Source organism: Sander vitreus, chromosome 19 (genome assembly GCF_031162955.1).
Source record: "Sander vitreus isolate 19-12246 chromosome 19, sanVit1, whole genome shotgun sequence".
Classification (NCBI taxonomy): domain Eukaryota; kingdom Metazoa; phylum Chordata; class Actinopteri; order Perciformes; family Percidae; genus Sander; species Sander vitreus.
The window spans coordinates 4,745,863-4,764,684 of NC_135873.1; the positions used below are offsets into that span (position 1 = coordinate 4,745,863).

At 37.9% G+C, this 18,822-nt stretch overlaps 1 protein-coding gene and 3 long non-coding RNA genes across 4 annotated transcripts; all 4 read right to left on the reverse strand.

Annotated features, from left to right (window-relative positions):
* Positions 1 to 1,189: 1,189 nt before the first annotated feature.
* On the reverse strand, positions 1,190 to 4,141 carry LOC144534531 (uncharacterized). The gene is made up of 3 exons (XR_013503561.1): positions 2,579 to 4,141; positions 2,065 to 2,105; positions 1,190 to 1,506 (listed from the first exon to the last, which is right to left on the reverse strand). It is a non-coding gene; the product is annotated as an uncharacterized LOC144534531 (long non-coding RNA).
* A 44-nt stretch (positions 4,142 to 4,185) lies between these two features.
* On the reverse strand, positions 4,186 to 5,374 carry LOC144534532 (uncharacterized). Its single transcript, XR_013503562.1, has 4 exons — positions 5,280 to 5,374; positions 4,971 to 5,021; positions 4,753 to 4,884; positions 4,186 to 4,589 (listed from the first exon to the last, which is right to left on the reverse strand). It is a non-coding gene; the product is annotated as an uncharacterized LOC144534532 (long non-coding RNA).
* Positions 5,375 to 5,573: 199 nt separating this feature from the next.
* LOC144534533 (uncharacterized) lies at positions 5,574 to 8,361 on the reverse strand. Its single transcript, XR_013503563.1, has 4 exons — positions 8,278 to 8,361; positions 7,126 to 7,390; positions 5,990 to 7,000; positions 5,574 to 5,677 (listed from the first exon to the last, which is right to left on the reverse strand). It is a non-coding gene; the product is annotated as an uncharacterized LOC144534533 (long non-coding RNA).
* Positions 8,362 to 13,118: 4,757 nt separating this feature from the next.
* Positions 13,119 to 18,352, reverse strand: LOC144534604 (sialoadhesin-like). Its single transcript, XM_078276610.1, has 9 exons — positions 18,331 to 18,352; positions 17,449 to 17,745; positions 17,062 to 17,334; positions 16,817 to 16,867; positions 16,152 to 16,433; positions 15,674 to 15,913; positions 14,750 to 14,857; positions 13,777 to 13,842; positions 13,119 to 13,153 (listed from the first exon to the last, which is right to left on the reverse strand). Exons 1-9 carry the CDS (start codon positions 18,350 to 18,352, stop codon positions 13,119 to 13,121), a joined length of 1,374 nt encoding a protein of 457 aa, XP_078132736.1.
* Between the last annotated feature and the right edge of the window lie 470 nt (positions 18,353 to 18,822).

Here is an 18,822-nt window from a genome sequence, read left to right on the forward strand (position 1 = left end):
TTAAAGTTTAGTAGTAGTATTACATAGTTTTTAATCAAAGTTGTGGTAGTTAAAATCCATTCAATTACCTTATGTCTGTTGCCATACTTTTTTAAGAAACCATTGGTCACATTTTGTACAATCTATACCTGTACCTGCATCTTCAAAATGTGGAATATTTGTGAGTGTATAAAAACTGTTTTTTTTTTTCTTTTATTGGCAGAAATGCCCCAAAATTAAAAAAAAAAAAATACCAGCTGAGTGGAATACTAAAGTGTTTAAAGGGGTTGTTCTCAATATTCAGAACATTAACATAGCAAGAAAAAAACATTTGACATGAAATACAGTGGAGTAATGGTGTCCTGAAGTCACACCCCCTCTGTGTTCATTGTGGTCTGAGCTTCTCTGTTCTATGTTTTAATAGCCGTTACGTAACATCTACGCCGTGGCTACGTACATAGTTCCGTAGAGACTGTTGTATATTTAGTTGCAGCACTGCGTTGCCGATGTGTGGAGAAGGGACTTCGTTGACACTGTTCTTGATTATAAAAAGGTTTATTACATCAAAGATTCCAGCATCAATTTACAGACTCCATGGACATCTGGAGAGACGACCAACCCAATCTTCAAAATTTGTCGCTCTGCCTTTTCTTTGTGTGAATCCAGTATATATCCTGTACATTGTAATAACATAAGGCGTGATATGTGTAAGTATATGATTGGAGTAGGGAACTGACCAATCAATGCCTTTTATCTGGCATGACACAAACCTACGCTGTAGCCTGACGTGCACCGTTTGAACATTGTAACTAAGCGTCGCGGCGACGCACGTTGCTCTGCTGTGGCTTGGTAGCGTTGCATTTCCCCCGACTCATTTCCTGGTTCTCCTTCTCCATTAACAACATGAAATCAAGGAGAGGGTTAACTTTTCCTGCTACAGATTTCCGACCTTGCATCAGAAAGCACAGGGGAGACACTTTGTTTCTCTCACTGTGACTCTGGAATTGGTACTCGCTCTAAAGAGAATTGCCGTCACTCTCTCACTTGCACTAGGTGGAGGGATTATGTCTCTAACCTGGCCTGGGAACGCCTCGGGATCATTTCGCCTTAGTTCAGTGAAACCATTTATATATCAAATATTGCCTTACTTCCTGTGCTTCTTTTTTCTTCTGCATCATCAGTTGTTATTCACAAACACATTATTGACCCACTAATAAACTACAATCACTCCTCTGCACATACCTGTTTCTGGTGTGCCAGACGTATTGTTTCTGCACTTCACTGTTTTGGTTGCCGACATCTCACTGACTTCATTGGAAATTGTGCAGGTGAGTTTGGTGTCTTCATCCTGAGGTGTGATGATGTATTCCAGTCTGGGGCCTCCTATGGTTTGATTCCTCACGGCCCATGTGTAGGTGATGTTACTGTTACTGATGTCAGAGGTTGCCTGGCACTCCAGCAAAACTGTACAGGATTCGTTTAAGGTGTGCCACGTAGAATTTGAAACAATTCTGCCAGTTATGGGCTCTAATAGAACAGTTTGGAGAGAGAGAGAGAGAGAGAGAGAGAGAGAGAGAGAGAGAGAGATTTCAGCTAATCTCCATCAAAACACCAACAAATGCATCTTTAACAGAACTAGACCCACAGAACAGACTATTCACATCAGAATACTTTCACTGAACAAACTCTTTCGTTAACTTCTATTTCGAAACTAAGATCCACAATCTGGTGAGTTGTCTTGTTTGCTTCCAAAACACAAATCTGTAACCCAAAAACGCAGATTATCTTTTAAATATCAGGGAAAAAGCAAGGGAAGTCCCAGACTACTGTCAGATTGAAAGTGACTGTTTCCCTTTGGCTGCCAGCAGCATCCTCTGAGAGAAAACTGAAAACACCAGAGTCTTTGAGAGTCAGTCCTCTCACTGTTAAACTAAAGTTTGTGGGGTTTAGGTCTAATCTGCCCTTGAACTGAGGTTCTTCAGAGACATCATCTTTCTCTGCTATTATTGACCCTTTATATTTCCATTTTGCCAATGTGAGCCCTTCAGTTGGTAAGCATGATGAAAACTCTACAGTGTCTCCAACCTTTTTATGGATGTCACGTTGACAACTGGAAGCCTCCACATCTGAAACACATGAGCAAACAACAGACTGAGTATCATCCTTTTGTCTTTGTCAAATTGATCTTGTTATTTTGGCTGATGGTCACCACTGTTTACATGGTGAGAGAAGAAAGAAAACGCAAACAAAAACGTTTGGTCATTAAAGAATTAGCATTTATTTGAACAAAAAACATCTTCACACAGAAAACATCTGCCAACATTTTACACAGAGGTAATCCTTTCTAAGGCAAAGAAATGCATTACAACATTTGACAATATAAAAATAAGAAAAATGTAATTAAATAAAAAAAAAAGCTTGCATGTAATTGAAAACACACAAGATACGGTTGATATGCAGACATCCAAGAAATACTGTAAGGTCGCCATACATACAGTAAAGCTCTGCAATTCTAAGCTCATGCAAGAGTGCCTCAGCCAAACAAATCTCTCTAATAACAGTAAAACTGCACAGCGTTACTGAGCAGAGTGGTACGTACCATGGATGTAGACCCCAATCAGCAGCAGAGCACTGTATGTTAAGAAAAGTGAGTATCAGAGACCACCAGACATCTCTGTAGGAAAGGAGAACAACTTCTGTTTCCTCTTCTGGTCTAAACTCTGCTGTGAGTCGAAAAAAAATTGACAGCAGGCAGAACATGCAGTCTGGTTGGGCCTGATAAAAAGTTGAATGACAGTTGAAGAGATTCTTGGTTAGATCTTTTGCAAATTTACAGCCAGCTGTTTTAGTGTACAATTTAACCATCATACTCTTTGACATTGGAAGGTGAATGTTAGATTTGTTGCATCCCTGACCGTATTATTAATTAGAAACTAAACCATACATTGTATTAATTTCCGCCTAAGAAACTGTATTGATAGACTTTTGCAAAGATACATATTTGATCTAGATGTGTAAAGTTTTGAGATTAGGGTCCACATTTACCACATTCTGTCAGATATTCCTACAAGTCAACAAAGTAGTGCTGTTTCTATTAATCACATGCCTCTGCAGAAGTGGTATGTGCTCTGCTTTCATAATTGTCTATTCTTAACATTATTTTACGATTGGTTCATGTTGACTTTAACGTAGTTCCCTTGGACATTTACTGTAACTGAATATACTTGGTGAAGCCAAGAAAGTGTAACACTACCAAGTTTACTGAAATGTCTTTTGAAAGAAGAAGAGACCCAGTAAAAATAACATTGGCATATTAAATGACTCACCAGACTCTCCCCAAGTGAAGGAGTTCAAGTACCTTGGGGTCTTGTTCGCGAGTGAGGGGACAATGGAGCAGGAGATTGGTCGGAGAATCGGCACAGCAGGTGCGGTATTACATTCAATTTATCGCACCGTTGTGACGAAAAGAGAGCTGAGCCAGAAGGCAAAGCTCTCAATCTATCGGTCAGTTTTTGTTCCTACCCTCACCTATGGTCATGAAGGCTGGGTCATGACCGAAAGAACAAGATCCAGGGTACAAGCGGCCGAAATGGGTTTCCTCAGGAGGGTAGCTGGCGTCTCCCTTAGAGATAGGGTGAGAAGCTCAGTTATCCGTGAGGAGCTCGGAGTAGAGCCGCTGCTCCTTTGCGTCGAAAGGAGCCAGTTGAGGTGGTTCGGGCATCTGGTAAGGATGCCCCCTGGGCGCCTCCCTAGGGAGGTGTTCCAGGCACGTCCAGCTGGGAGGAGGCCTCGGGGGAGACCCAGGACTAGGTGGAGGGATTATATCTCTAACCTGGCCTGGGAACGCCTCGGGATCCCCCAGTCGGAGCTGGTTAATGTGGCCCGGGAAAGGGAAGTTTGGGGTCCCCTGCTGGAGCTGCTACCCCCGCGACCCGACCCCGGATAAGCGGATGAAGATGGATGGATGGATGGACCAGACTCTTCATATTCTTTAGAAAAGCTCTGAAACACAAACCAGTTTAATTAAAAAGTGCATCTGTTTATTTGACAATAATATTTCCATATGGTGAGAGCTACTTTAATGATTTCTTAACATCAAAATTAATCTCAATTTACAGAGTAATTACTATATAATACTATGTAAAACTATGTATGATCTCTTCTATTTATTGAGCATTTGCGCAATAAATAGAAGAGACCATACACAGTTGCCTTTTTTAAACAAAGAACAGGTACATGGTATACCAAAAGTTATGAAAACCAAATAAACATTACATTATGCATCATGCATTCAATCGCTGATACATCTGCAAAGATATTTTGAGACCACATGCAATAAAAGCATAAATGCAGGGCACCACCAAGTGGCTGATAATGTTAACCTGCAGACATGAGAAAGTGTAGAAACATACTCACAGCTTGGTTCTTTAAAAAAATGTACAGAAGATTTTCCCTTTATGATAAACAGTTAGAAAAGTATAGACACAATTACATATATGTATTTTATGTTCTTTTAAACAACAGTACTTTATATGTGAATGTATAATACTGCAAAAACTGGCCTAATATGAATGTAGTTGTTCATATCGTCTGTGCACTTCTTTATGGACCTGAAACAAAAGAACAGTCAACAAGCTGGAAAACAGACATGCTGTGCAATACTAAATAGCCAGTAAATTGAATTGCATACTCTTACAGTTTCCTCTAGTGTAAAGATAGTTAGCTAAAAATGTAATTTTAGACCCAGCAGATGAACAGCTGATGCTAATGTACCTGGGGTTTAACGTGGATTCACATTATAGTAGTCTGAGTTCTCCACTGGATCATCAGGATCAGTCCTCTTGTCAAGACCTTTGAGCTCAATCGAATTAAATGTGGCATAATTGTATTCTTCTGCTTGTTCATCTAAAAATATGAATGTTTTCATTATCAATCAATCCATTAGATAAATGGCTCCATTATTCCCACATTACAAAACGTTTGTACTGTACCATTTCCATTGTCTTTACAACCACCGATTGACTCGTAGATACAAACTTCACCTACAGGTCAATGAAAATCAAGCCAAAGTCAAATTAGTCACTTCATCTCTGTCATCTCCATGACTTTGGGTAACATTTGAACAACTGGTTTAGTACAATTCAACAGTGTTAAACCTGCAGCAGTGGAATGCTGTTGAAAAGTGATTTTGGAGGAATATCCTTGAGAAACAAGGTCCAGTTGTATAGATTGTGGCATTTTTTATTTAAAACCCAGCAGTGATATTAGAAAGAGGTGTAAAATCATTCAGAAAGGCTGACCTGGAAGAGGGGAGGCGTATACTAATCTTGAGTTTCCTCCTTGTTTACCCGTTCATCCTGATTGGTGCTCTGAGACTGTGGGGTTCTAAAACATTGGGGAATTGCAGTAAATTTTGCAGAAAAAAATTAAAAGTATTGCTTCAAAGTGGGAGAAAAGACAGTTGCACCAACCTGTCACTGCACAGACCTGCAAAAACAAACAAAAAAACATTTTTTCATTTTTTTTTAATATTGCAAAATGTTATCGTCAGCGCCATACAATAAGAACTCCTGAGAATTTTTTTTCTCACCCTTGGACTTTATAAAGTGATACACCAAGAGCAGGAGAATAATAAAAGCTCCAGTGGTGACCGCAGTGAACAGCGCCAATAAAGATGACTTGCTTTCAGGCCTGTACACTGCAGAAAGAAACTATTAGTAAAATGGTATGCTACTGTAACATCAATTACTGATTTTATAGTTTCGGTTAAATAGTTAAATATGCATTTTATTGACCGCAGAAGAAAGTGAATTTAACTCATCCAAATGTACACATATTTAGTACTTTAAAAAGGCTGTACTTATAGTAAATTATTGTACTAGGTTTTGGTCTGGAAGTTTTTGATTATTCTGAAAAGGGAATATCCCAAAACCCTTAATTTCCTCATATGAATATATCTGTAGCATGCCAAGAAATATGAAACCTGGCAGAACTGTGTAACTGAACGTACAGTGTACAGAGATGTTGACAGCGTTGCTGAAATCTCCAGATCCAGACTCACACCAGTACACTGAATCACTGCAAGCGCTCAATGTTGCATGTGGATCCGTTCATTATTCCCCAGCCATAACAGCGTGAGAGTTGGTCTGTTGCAGTAAACATCATCACTCTCCACTGGGTGGAGTTTCCCTCACATCTCAGTGACACAGACTCAAATAAGTGTTGCACTCTATCAGGAGTCACTGTGAGAGAAGCTGCTGAGTGGAAATCTGAAAAACAAAACATAAAATTGGGTGAAACCACAGTGAAAATGTGCCTTTAGCTTGTGTTGCATCCTTTCAATTGTTAAAATATTGTCCTACATATGAAGACATTTTTGTATGTTACATGCTCAATGGTGTCTCAGTTTTCAGACCAAAGAATTTGAATTACTAAATTATGTGTTACAGCAATTGTGATGCCATTTACTTTAAAAGAGGTGAAACTTAGAGTGATGGAGTTCCTCTTTAAAAACAGTTTTGCAAAATAGTCAATTACCAGGATTGTGTCTTATGTGTGGGTTTAAAGAAGAAAAAACATCTTGCCTGATGCTGGCATTAGTAGAGAGGTCCTGGGGTTACCAACATCAACACCTTACATGATTGGGCTCAGTACATTTTTGTTCTGAATAAATATGCTTTGTGAGAGAAACAAAGCAAGAAACAAACATACTGACCTCTAGACCAGACAAACCTACGTTTACTTTTTTGACTGTTATAGGCCGGGCTTCCTCTTGTAGCTGTACAGTAATATGCTGCAGTGTGTGGCTGTCCACGAACAATGTAGGAATCCTTTTCAGACCCATTGTCCAAACCAGGTAGTATCTCACGGATGTAGGTTGTTTGTGATCTGAGTTTGGGAACATCCTTATACCAGTAGAACCTCCATCCTGCAGATGGATGTTCAACCTTACAGTTCAGAGTTACCGAGTCGTCAGGATTCAGCCACAGTGGAGACACAGTGAGGACAGGCTCAGGTGTAACTGTTGGGAAGGGATTTTTTTTAAGTGTTTTATTTTCTTAAAGCGCTATCATAAAATATATGAACTGTTTAAATATATATTTAAACATTGACATTTTAGTGTAAATTAAATATAAAGAAACTTACATTGATATACTGTCAGTTGTAAGGAATCACTCCACTCTGTTGAAGACTCTCTTTGTTTTTGCCCTTACATCTATAGGATCCACTGTGGTAGATAAAAGCTTTAAATGTATACTCTTTTTTTTTTTTTTTTTTGAGCTGGTTGTTGTCCATTCGTACTCCCACTTAGTGTCTCCTCCGTTCTGTATCTCACATATGAGGCTGATCATCTCTCCCCTGTATATCTTCGGCCAGTTGGGTTGCAGGGTCACAACAGCCCTGTTTGTCTCTGTTCACATTGAATATTATTAACAATAAAATAGTAATAAGTAAGTAGTAATAATAAATGTTATGTAGCACATTTCTTTACAAGGTTCCAAAGTGGTTTACAAAAGAAAAAAAACTGAAAAACACAGTGATCATAATACGAATATAAACTTCACAATTAAAATGAGCAACAGGTATTTGCTGAAACAGAGAAGGTTCTATTGGATAGGTATGAATGTTGTTAAAATGAGACCTGCACAAGGGCTGTGTCTGTGCTATGGCAAACTCTAAAACCTGACTGAAAACTATTAAAGATTATGATAGTTCCTAAAAGAGATTGAGTAGACATGACTTTCTCCAGCACAATAGATAAAAATCGTTATTTTGAAAGTGGTCTGTCATTACTGAGTAATGGGGGATCCGGATTCTGTTTCTTTTTTTTTAGTATCAGTTGAATAATGCATATTTAAAATAATTTGGACAATTGCCGGAAGTCAAAGAACTGTTTAAAATGAATATAATAAAAATGACCACATCTTTTGAAAACTTGTCAGCTCTGTCAGTTTTTTTGGTGCACCAAGACATTACTGTAAGATATCTTAGCCATAATGCAGCAGAGTAGCAAATGTCCATCTGAGTCATTTTAATGGGAATGTGCCTATTTTGTCATATAAAAAAAGAGAATGTATTGGATATTATTAAAATTAAAGTGTGATTTTAAAAACTACAATTAGCTTTAAAACAGCTGCAAACACACAAAACACAAAGACAGGTCTTTCACAGATGACATGCAAACATTTGAAATACGGCTACTTACTAACCTATACTTCACTTCTGCTATTCAGAGGTAAACAGATATTGTATATCTCAATGCATTGACCTGCATGAATTAACCAGAGGAGTACGTACCATGGAGGCAGACCCCAATCTGGAGCAGAACACAGTATGCTAAGAAGCAGCTCAAGCATCGGAAGCGACCACCAGCCATCTCTGTGGGAAGAGGAACAACATCTGTTTCCTTTTCTGGTCTATCAGACTCTGTGGTGATGAATAAAGAAAAAAAAAATTGATGGGCGGAAAGTGGGACAGCAAGTCAAACATGCAGTCTGGCTGGGACTGTTAAAAAAAAGTGATCATTAGTTAGATCTTTTTGCAAAATTACAGCCAGTAGTTTATTAAATTGTACCTTTTTACCATCACAGTACTCCATTGTTTTCACACCAGGCTTCCTCTTCCAACCCTAGTTCACAGAACAAATTGGGCCTTATCCTCACATCCAGCACCGAAACTGCAGAAAGTGAGAGTTATCTCAAGACACTTTTCAGATGGATTAGGTCTAGACCACACTATAATTTACAAAGACCCAACAATTTCCCATGAGCAAGCATTTGGTGCAACAGAGGCGAGGAAAAACTTCCTTTTATGCAGATACCTCAGACAGACGCAGGCTCTTTGTGGGCGGCATCTGTTACTGCCAGTTTGGACACAGACACTGATACAGATATAGAGAAATATGTTTCATAATTATAGCAGTTGGAATGATGAACTGTGGCAGTTATAGTAACAATAAAGATAGTGGAACTATGACAAAAATAATACTTGTAGCAGTTCAGGGCGTAGTGGGGCGTAGCAGGCCATTGCGCAGTATAGTAGGGCATAGCAGGGCCATGAGCAGGACCACGGCGGCGGCTGCAACCAGGATTTAGGTGAATATAGGGAAATAAGTGATAGAAGTGACATTTCCTGTCACTCTCTGCTTAATTCCCTTTCACAGTTAACATACATTGGACTTAATGCTACCACAGGATAACTAGTTCCTAACTGGTTTGAAATTTTCCAGGTAAAAGCCTCTAGATAGATTTCTCGGTTTGACGCTTCTCCAACAGGTACTGAGCAGATGTGGTGCACTCACAATGCATTCAGTGAATTTAGAGTAAAGTATAATGCTGAAAAAAAGACCAAAAAAAGTAGCAGATACAAAATTATTTTAATTATCATTTCTTAGAGATGTACGATCCTTCTGTCGGCTGCTGCTGCATCTGAAAGGATCAGTAATTCTGAATGTTGCATAACATAATTGCAACAAAATTATGAAGGTCTGAGCTTTAACTTATTATTATATTATGTGTCTTTATTTCATATAACTGGTACTTTAATTATATTTTGATGCTAATGCTTTTATACTTTTAATTACAGTAAGTACAATTTTTAAGGCATGACTTTTACTTATAACAGAGTATTTCTACAATATTTTACTTAAGGTAAAGGTCTGAGAACTTCTCCCACCACTGGTTATAATGATTATAACTAAAGCCTGAGGAGAAACACATAAGGCCACTGTTTTAAAGTGTGAAAGAAATACACTCAACTTCATAGTTCCTTTGTATACCTACAGTACAGAGATGCTATGCTGTTGTGGCAAACAGTCATCATCACATTGACACTAGAGTTAATGTGTTTTCACACCGCACACAAAGAGCCAAATACGGGATAGATGTGCAGATAAAATCCATTAAGTTGGCGGAAATCACTCTGACAAGTTCTCAATGCATATCAATCAATAATATTGCCATCAACGCAGCTGTCATTAACGGTATACTGCAGTTTTGACTAGACCTGTGCCAGTGTAAAGACAAATAAGGAAAGGGACAGATGAAAGATAAGACACAGAGAGAACAGACATGCAGAATGAGATATAGAAATATTCTTTGAATGTCTTTGACAAGGTATATGTGAATATTAAAATAACAAATGAAGTGTAGGTTGTTTTTAAAGCTGATGACTAAGGTTTCTCAGTGAATAAGTTTGTTAAAATATCTTAATTGGCACTTGTATGGGGGTGGAACTTGGAGACACTGTAGCTACTGTATGTTGATGGTGTCATTAGGTCGCACTTTTTTTTTTAAGTAAATATTATATTTGTATATAAGTGATTATGCGAGAAAGTAAGTGAGATTCCCTGTACTCACCATTTGTCCCCTGTGCTTGTTTATGTACATTTGTCCACATATATTTTTCACATTGCTGAAGTTAATATTTTCATATTGTATTCATTTTCAGTTTGCTTTTGTGTAACATTTCAGCACTTACTATCCCGGGTTTATTTGTGTTAAAGTTGTTGAATCTACACATTTTTATTAAGTTCTACTTTAATTTAAAGCAAACACATAACCACAGTTTAGTTTCAGTTAGATTTATTAAGTTGCAGGTTTGAACAGCTAATTGTTTGCTTCTTCTCACTTACCTTTTCTGTGTTCCTTTGTCTGGTCCACCATTTAAGAATGTTTGGGGAGGAGCCGCCGAGCATTTCCTGTGTGTTTATGAGTTGATGATGTCATCACTGAAATCTTTGAATAGAACCAACTGATGGGGTTTTCTTGTGTGTAGTGATAAGTCATGTATTTGTTTGATGTATTTGAGAGAGAATTGGGGGAGTTATGTATTATAAAGTGTCCTTTCTCTGTGTAAAGAGAAAGGACAAAGTGTGTCTAGCTGTGTGGAGATTATGTAATTGTGAGATAGTGGTGCAGTCCAGGGTAAATTGAGAGCCCTATAAAGGCTCCAGAAGGATGAAACAAACGTGCTTTGGAAAGAATTTATTGCTTGTACAGAGGGGACGAGAAGCCGTGCTGCCACATATGCATGCTTTGTTTCATTTGGTTCGAGTAGAGAAAAGGGGGTCCCTGGAAAGTTTTGAGGTTCATTCATTTAAATAATCATGATATACAAATTTGTATTTATTTATTTTTTTACAAAATTGTTCATAGTTTAACAAACATTTACATTTTTAAATCTATAATAGCTCAAATATTACATAATAATCTAACAAATCTATAACTTAGAATCTGCAAATATGTTAATTACATGTCTAACATCTTTCTAATACATTTCTCCTGTGTTGTCCTTTCACATAACTAAGACTCGAAGTGTATAAAATAGGCCAAAATATGTCAAATCATTCTAAGGGACATACATGAGGGGGTCCCTGGTATATTCTCTCTCTTAGCGGTCCTTGGCTGGAAAAAGATTCAGAATCTCTGCATTAAGGAACTGAGGTTGTTGCTGTTGATTGCAACTAGACTGTATATATTGTGACACATGGTGGCAGTGCTGCCTAGAACCAAAGAATGGACATTTTTTTCAGCTATCAAAGAACTCACTGTTGGGTGGACACACTAGTGTCGCCAGGATTTTGATTGTAGGTGGGCCTCCAGAAAACTGGATGGGCCAGTTAAAATAAGCCCAAAAAAAAACCCCATTCATCTCCGTTTCAGCGCTTTTCTTCGGCAGTGAGGACAGCGACTCAGTAGCCTACCTGTGTTCAGCTCAGTGCTGAAGCGGACAAATACATACACCTTGGCAGTAAGCCTAACTTCATTTATCTCTTTTGAACGTTCAATACACAAAAAGACTGCAGTTCCTAGAACATCAAATTCCTAGAACCCTTTTTATCTCGTGTTCCGACTGGACCAATTTTTTTTATTATTTTTTAAGTCCCTCTGGCCGCAGTTCCTGTAACTCTTTCAGCTCCTACTTCAGGGAAGGCTCTTTTCTCTTTTCCCTTTTCAGCATATGAACCTAGGTGAACGAGGGTCGGGTTTCCGGTACAGACAGACTAACAATGGGACAATTTTCGCCATCTTATCATCACTAATTTCACTTATGACAACGTTTTAGGCGAGAAATTAACTGTTTAGATTTCGAATATAGGCAGTCTTGCGAAAATTGATGCCAAATTGACAATTTGCTTCAAAGTTTTCGGAGCTCCATGAAGTGAGGCGGCAGCCAGCTTGCGCCTGCTGGGGCCGCTAGCTCGTCGCTCGGCCAGTCATGCTCAGACACCGCGCTGTAAGATGGAGGTCTCTCAGACCGGTCTCGTAAATAAGAGGCTTTTATTTCACCGACGGTTCGTTTGTTTAAATATCACAACACATGTCCATCATAAGATTAACGGGAACCTGTGGTTAACTGTCTTTTCGGAGTTAAACTCCACAAGCCTGTCCTGCGGCTGGCCGGCCGTCACACACACACACACACACACACACACACACACACACACACACACACACACACACACACACACACACACACACACACACACACACACACGTCCACAGCGCAGCAGACAAAGGCGGGGGAGAGAGAGATACCCGTTTCTCTTCGGGAGACTTGTTTAAATTATGACAAATATGCTATATACATTAGATTTTGCCCAATGGTAGCGCCGCGGGTGGGTGGACATCTTGATCAGAGTAGATCATTACCAGGAAACTATTGTTAGTTTGTTAGCAGGTATCATAACCTGCTCCATTAGTTGCAAAAAAGCAATTGCCCATGTCCATCTCTGGCCTTTCTCACTGAAATGAAGATGCTTACTAGAGAGCCACATTAGTCTACTTTTTTTTTTTCATGGTTTATTAAGACTTTTACAGTTACAAAATCCATGCAAGAAATGAATCTGTAATTATAATACATATGTAATAGTATACATATATGCTATTTAGATTTACAATACAGTCTAATAAAAAAAGACATATCAATAAAGAAACAATTATAAACCACCCCCACATCCTTCCCACCCGCTATAACTATAACTATAACTATACAGGAGACAAAAAAAACAAACAAAACAGATTAAAAGAAAACAGCAACAACAATAACAACCAAAAAAAAATGGTTATGGTCTTAGGTCAAGAACAAGTGTGTAAAGGACAAGGTCAAGGATCAATTTCACCAGGCTATAGACTACATCATGGCAGGTACTGGATTATGAAGCCTCTGGAGGCTGCAGGTCAAGGGAGTCAACATAAGAAAGAAAAGGCTGCCAGATGTTATCAAATTTTGACACAGCACCTCTCTCAGTCATTCAGTACATTATAACTCCAAACTCCATTACTGTCATTAAAGACTCATATATAGTTCTGCGCCATCTAACCTATTCAAATACTACATTATTGTAACAAAAGTATTCAAACTAAGTATAAATACAAAAGCAAATTCCGCAGTAATCAACAGGAAATATAACAGAATTGTAATTCTTTCATATGATCTTCTATTAAACTGCACAAAATACCATGTTTCTTATGTTTGGATGGCAGCAGTTGTTTAAATGCTCTCAACACTGTTTAAACATGAATCTTGTTTTGCATGTTGCTGATGATGCACTTCTCTTCATGGACCTGAAACCAAATCATAATTAATACATCTGAAAAATGTTCTTGAAACATTGACCCTATAACATTATCAAGGCTGTTCCCACTTTTACTGAAGTCTTCAGTTTTTTTAAAATTATTTTTAAATGCATTTCAATTTGAGAATTGTAGACCTACAGTTATCTAGTGTCTTTAATAAAATGTGATTCAAATGCAAATGACCCAGTAGCTAAATAGCTAGTGGTAATATGTGTACCTGCAGTTGAATCTGGATTCACATTGCTGTAGTCAGAGCCCACCGCTGCATCATCACGCATCATTCCTGTAAAAACAATATGATTTAAAAATAAATGAAGCTGTCTTTTACACTGCACAACAAAATGTGTATACCAATGTATACTATGGCAATTATATGGGTGTGCTATTTGGCTTTCACATACTTTTGGCCATGTAATTTATGTACAGTACATTTGGGGATTGCTTGTTGAACTAACAACCAATGAATTTATTTTTGATGTTCTATTTTTCGTGTACTTACTCCTCTTTCCAAAATCTTTGAGCTGAATCATAGATGTACCATTTCTGTATTCATCTGCTTGTTCACCTGAATTTAGAATGTTTTTAATGGCTTGAATTTGAATCCTTCCATTCAAATCTCTGCTCTGCACGTTGATACTGCAGTTTAAACTGTACCACATCGAGTGTTCCCAGAGCTGACGATTGTTTCGTAGACAAACATCACCTAAATAAAATCAAACATGATACCGTATAACTTGTTTTAGTTTAAAAAGTGTCAAATCTGCAGCACAGGGAATACAGTTATTATTCTAAATATAATAGCTGAATAAACAAAGTGTAAGTGTGAGCTGACCATGGAGAAGAGAGGAGTATAGTTGCTGTTGAGTTTCATCTTGGTTGACAGTTTGGACTGTAGTAGAGCTCTGATTGGTTCTCTGAGACTGGATGAGCCTGAAACATGATGCAGTAATACGTAAAAAAACAATAAAGTAAACAATAAATAAATAAAATGAATAAGTGGAGTGTCTACGATGAGACAAGAGACTGTTGTACCAACCTGTGACAACATGTATCTGTGAAAAAAAGTCAGTAAGTCAGTAATTATTAAGTTACATGATATTATTTTGCAAACTCGTGCTATCAGAATTCCTCAGTGATTTGTAGCGATTTTTGAGTGTAATTTATCTAAAATAAACAGAAACAGGTCTTACCCTTTGCTTTTGTATACCAACACAGCAGTAGTAATGGCAGGAGAACTATCACTAAGATACCACTAACCAGCCCAGCGACCAACAGCACAGGAAATGGAGAGCTGGACGCTGCAATCACAAAGTATGAATTCACTATGTATGACCCAAGGCAGATCAGTGATTATATATTTATAAGTGGTAGTCTCTACCATTTCCTTAGAGAGACTCGGGTACATCAGCAGCATCTTATTTGTTTTTTTCTTCCCATCTATCACCAGTACCTTGACTGTGGCAAACCATGTCTGCTTGAAGCAGGAATTCAACTTTTAATTTACTTTTCTTGGAGAGGACCATTTTTATTTCCTCTACAAAGGAGGTTATATTTTTCGGTTTGGTTTGGTTGTTGGTTTGTTTGTCAGCCGGATTATGGAAACATTACTGGCCCGATTTTAACAAAACTTTAAGGAAGGGTGTAGCATGAGCAAAGGAAGAACTTATTTCATGTTGGAGGGGATCTGAAACACGGAGCAGATACACTTTCGTTAACAGAGGTCTGCTCTCTCCGACTGTCCTTTTGGTTCAAGAATTTTTGTGGAATGTAGCTAAGTACCACATAACTGCACAGGTTTTCTTTTACACAAACCATGGGCCTTTTTCATGTAAGACATTTTGACACAGGTGTAGATAATACAATGAATTGTGGCTCAAACCCATTTAGCTGCTTCAGTTTCAGGGTCGTGGTATTGGCTCACTGTCACACTGTCATGGCTTAGTGGGATAGTTGAATACAATGGAGCCATTGTTAATCAATTAATTTAACACCTGTGCTTTTCTTATAACTCAAAATGTCTACTATGAAAAGGGCCTATTGGATGAAATCTGGTAAGGCTAGGTAATTGAGGCACATGTAAACAATTGAAGACTGGCTGTATCAATGATACTCACATTTTACTGACATCCAACTCTGTGGTGACAAATGTCCTGAATATTCACACCTATAGAAGCCTTCGTCCGACTTTGACACTGCAGAGATCTTCACGTCCACTCTGGTGTCATATTGGATGAGTTTGTCATTTTTGTAGAAAGTCACATTGGAAAGTATTTTTTCTGTCCAGCACCTGCAGCCAAGTGTAACAGACTCTCCCTCAGTGACAGGATGGACAGGGCTCACCAGGATAATATGAACTGTAAAATCGTTAAATATTAAGAATATGACAGGCCTGACAAATTAATATCATCACAGGTCAAAATTAGTTTGGTTTATGCTAGTCACCTACATTTTAATGTAGCTATTAGATGGACAAGTGCACTCCTCAGTATGTCCAATGCATATGAATAGAACAATATAATTCTACAATATTAAATGTAAAATCACGTAACGAAATGTTCAAAACATGTACAAAGAAATGTAATGAAAACCTACAATTTGCAGTGATGTTGACTGCATTGCTGAACTCTCCTGATCCTGACTCACACCAGTACACTGTGTTACTGAGCCAGGAATACTGACGGTCTAGGTAGCATGTGGATCCAGCCATTGTCCCCCAGTGAGAGCAGTGTGACAAATATGACGGGTAGCCATTCACAGAAAACCTTTTCACTCTCCACTTAGTAGAGCTTCCCTCACAGCTCAGTGACACAGAGTCAGAGGTGAAATGTTGCACTCTGTCAGGACTCACTGTGAGAGATGCTAATGAATGAACATCTGAAAAACAACATTAATGTGGAGTAAAACAAATAAAAAAGAAATTATAAGATTGAAAACACAGAAATGCAACTAATACTTTGGTTTATAACATATTTGAGCATTAAAACAGTCACAAGGGTTACTTTCTGTTGCCAGATTTTTCCCGTTTTGCAACTGTCTCCTGTATGGTTTGTTTTATATTATAACTTTAATTAATAACTTTTTAACTTTGATTCATATATTTAAGTATGTACAAAAAGTACATATGTATTTTGATAATTCAAATAGTAAATAATGAAAAATCTAGTGGAATTGTTAAGGCACTTCAGCTGCAAATATTTTGTCTAGCCATCAATACATTTCTTCATGAGAGGAAGCAAGAAAGAAATAAACTAACTGACCTCCAGACCAGACAAACTTTGGTTCACTGTAATGAGTGTGAAATCTGTTATCTGTTGGAAAGTGATTTTACAGAATGAAAACTATTCTGTACTATGTATAGTGTTGATTTGTTTGTGGATTACATGCAATGTTTGGATACTACACATTTAACAAATTAAGATGCATTGCGAAAAATCCATAATATTTAGCCCAAATGTAAAGGTTTTATGAATTTTCTGTGTGAATGAAATATAATCGGACTTACTATAAGGTGCTGTGAATGTGAAGGAAATACTCCACTCTGTTGAATTCTGTTGTGCTCTTTTCAGTCTGCCCTTACACCAGTAGTCTCCCCTGTAGGATGGAACAGATCTAATCCTGTATTCATTTAGGTTTGGAGGTTTATATGAGCTGGTTGTCATCCACTCATACTCCCATTCAGTGTCTCCTCCCTGGATCTCACATCGAAGAGTGATCGTCTCTCCAGAGTATATCTCAGGCCAGTTGGGTTGCAGGATCACAACAGCCCTGTTTGTGACTGTTCATGATCACAAATCACCAATAAAGGCAAATGAAAAAGGTATATTGAAATCAACCAGATCTAAATCACCAAATATGGATTTAGAATAGAATAGTTAAATGCCACTCTCACCAATTTTGTGAATATTGATTGAATCACTGTACTCTGTGTAGTAGACAGGGCTCCCTCTTCCTCCAATGCACCTGTAGACTCCTTCCTGTGAGACACGGATCTGTCCAGTTGAAAGGAAGACAGCATCTTGTGAGGTCAGGGGTTCAGAGGTTTTATCTCCTCTGTACCAGAAGTATTTCCAACTAGATGATGATGATAATGATGATGAGGATGGGTTCACAGAGCAGATCAGGGTCACACTGCCCCTTGCTGGAAGGGCTCCGTTGTCAGCACTCAGGTTAGCCTTTGGTCTATGTGCTTTTAAATTCAGAATAAAGACATTAAAAAAAGTAATTACTGTCCTTGTGAATTACTCCAGTTACATTTTTTTAAGAAAATGGGCAAATACTGAATCTAGCTCTAACTGCTGAAACACAAAAAAAACTGAATTCAAACACAAATTAAAAATGCATGATAATTTTACAGTAAATGTAGCCTTCAATGTAGCCTTCGCTTTTTCTTTTGGTAAGTGTCCATGGTATTGGTGTGATAATGCAGAAGAAACACTTTGCACAGTTCAACTTACGTGAAACTGTAAGTATATACATATATACAAAAGCAAAACACCCTTTAGTGCTGAGATTCAGACAGAATTACATCCACATTTGTTATGATCAGCTTTGACTTACAGTATGATAGAAGTGTATGTCGCATATTTGAATATTTGTCTTGTTGCTGCCAAGACTGCTTAAACATGAATATAGTTTTTTAATGTTGTCATCTTTGCCTCTGTTGATGATGCACTTCTATTCATATACCTGAAACAAACGAATATGTAAAAAAAGTAAAACCAGGGATATGAAGATTTAAGTGCTCTGTTGTACATTATTTCATAAAATGTACTTGATGAAGCAGCATTGATCATTACTTATGATCAATGCTGTTCCCAGTTAGACCTCAAAATAAGCAGTTATCTTTATGTTACTCAAATTGTTTTTAAATACGTTCGAAATTTAAGATGCTCATGTTTTAAAGCAACAGAATGCAAGTAGGGAAAATCAGAAGCTGATCATTAAAAATACGGAAACAAACTATAGTGTGAGTTTGCTCTGTTGTGTAACTGTTTTCATTTAGAGTAAGAAAAGCAACAAGCCAATACACTGCTGGTAACCGTGCGTGTGCAAAAATTAAACTTCCTCAGTTCCTCTTTACACATACAGAGAGGTGTTGCTGTGAAAGCCATGTTACAGTTTCTTTCGATAGCTAAACAACCTTGAGCACAACTGGAGTAACGTGCAAAACTCTAACCACAGTCTGCACAGCAGCAGTTAATGTGAACCAAACTCTAGTTCGTTTTTCATTGCTTGAATACAGTTTTCAAAACTCTACAGACTT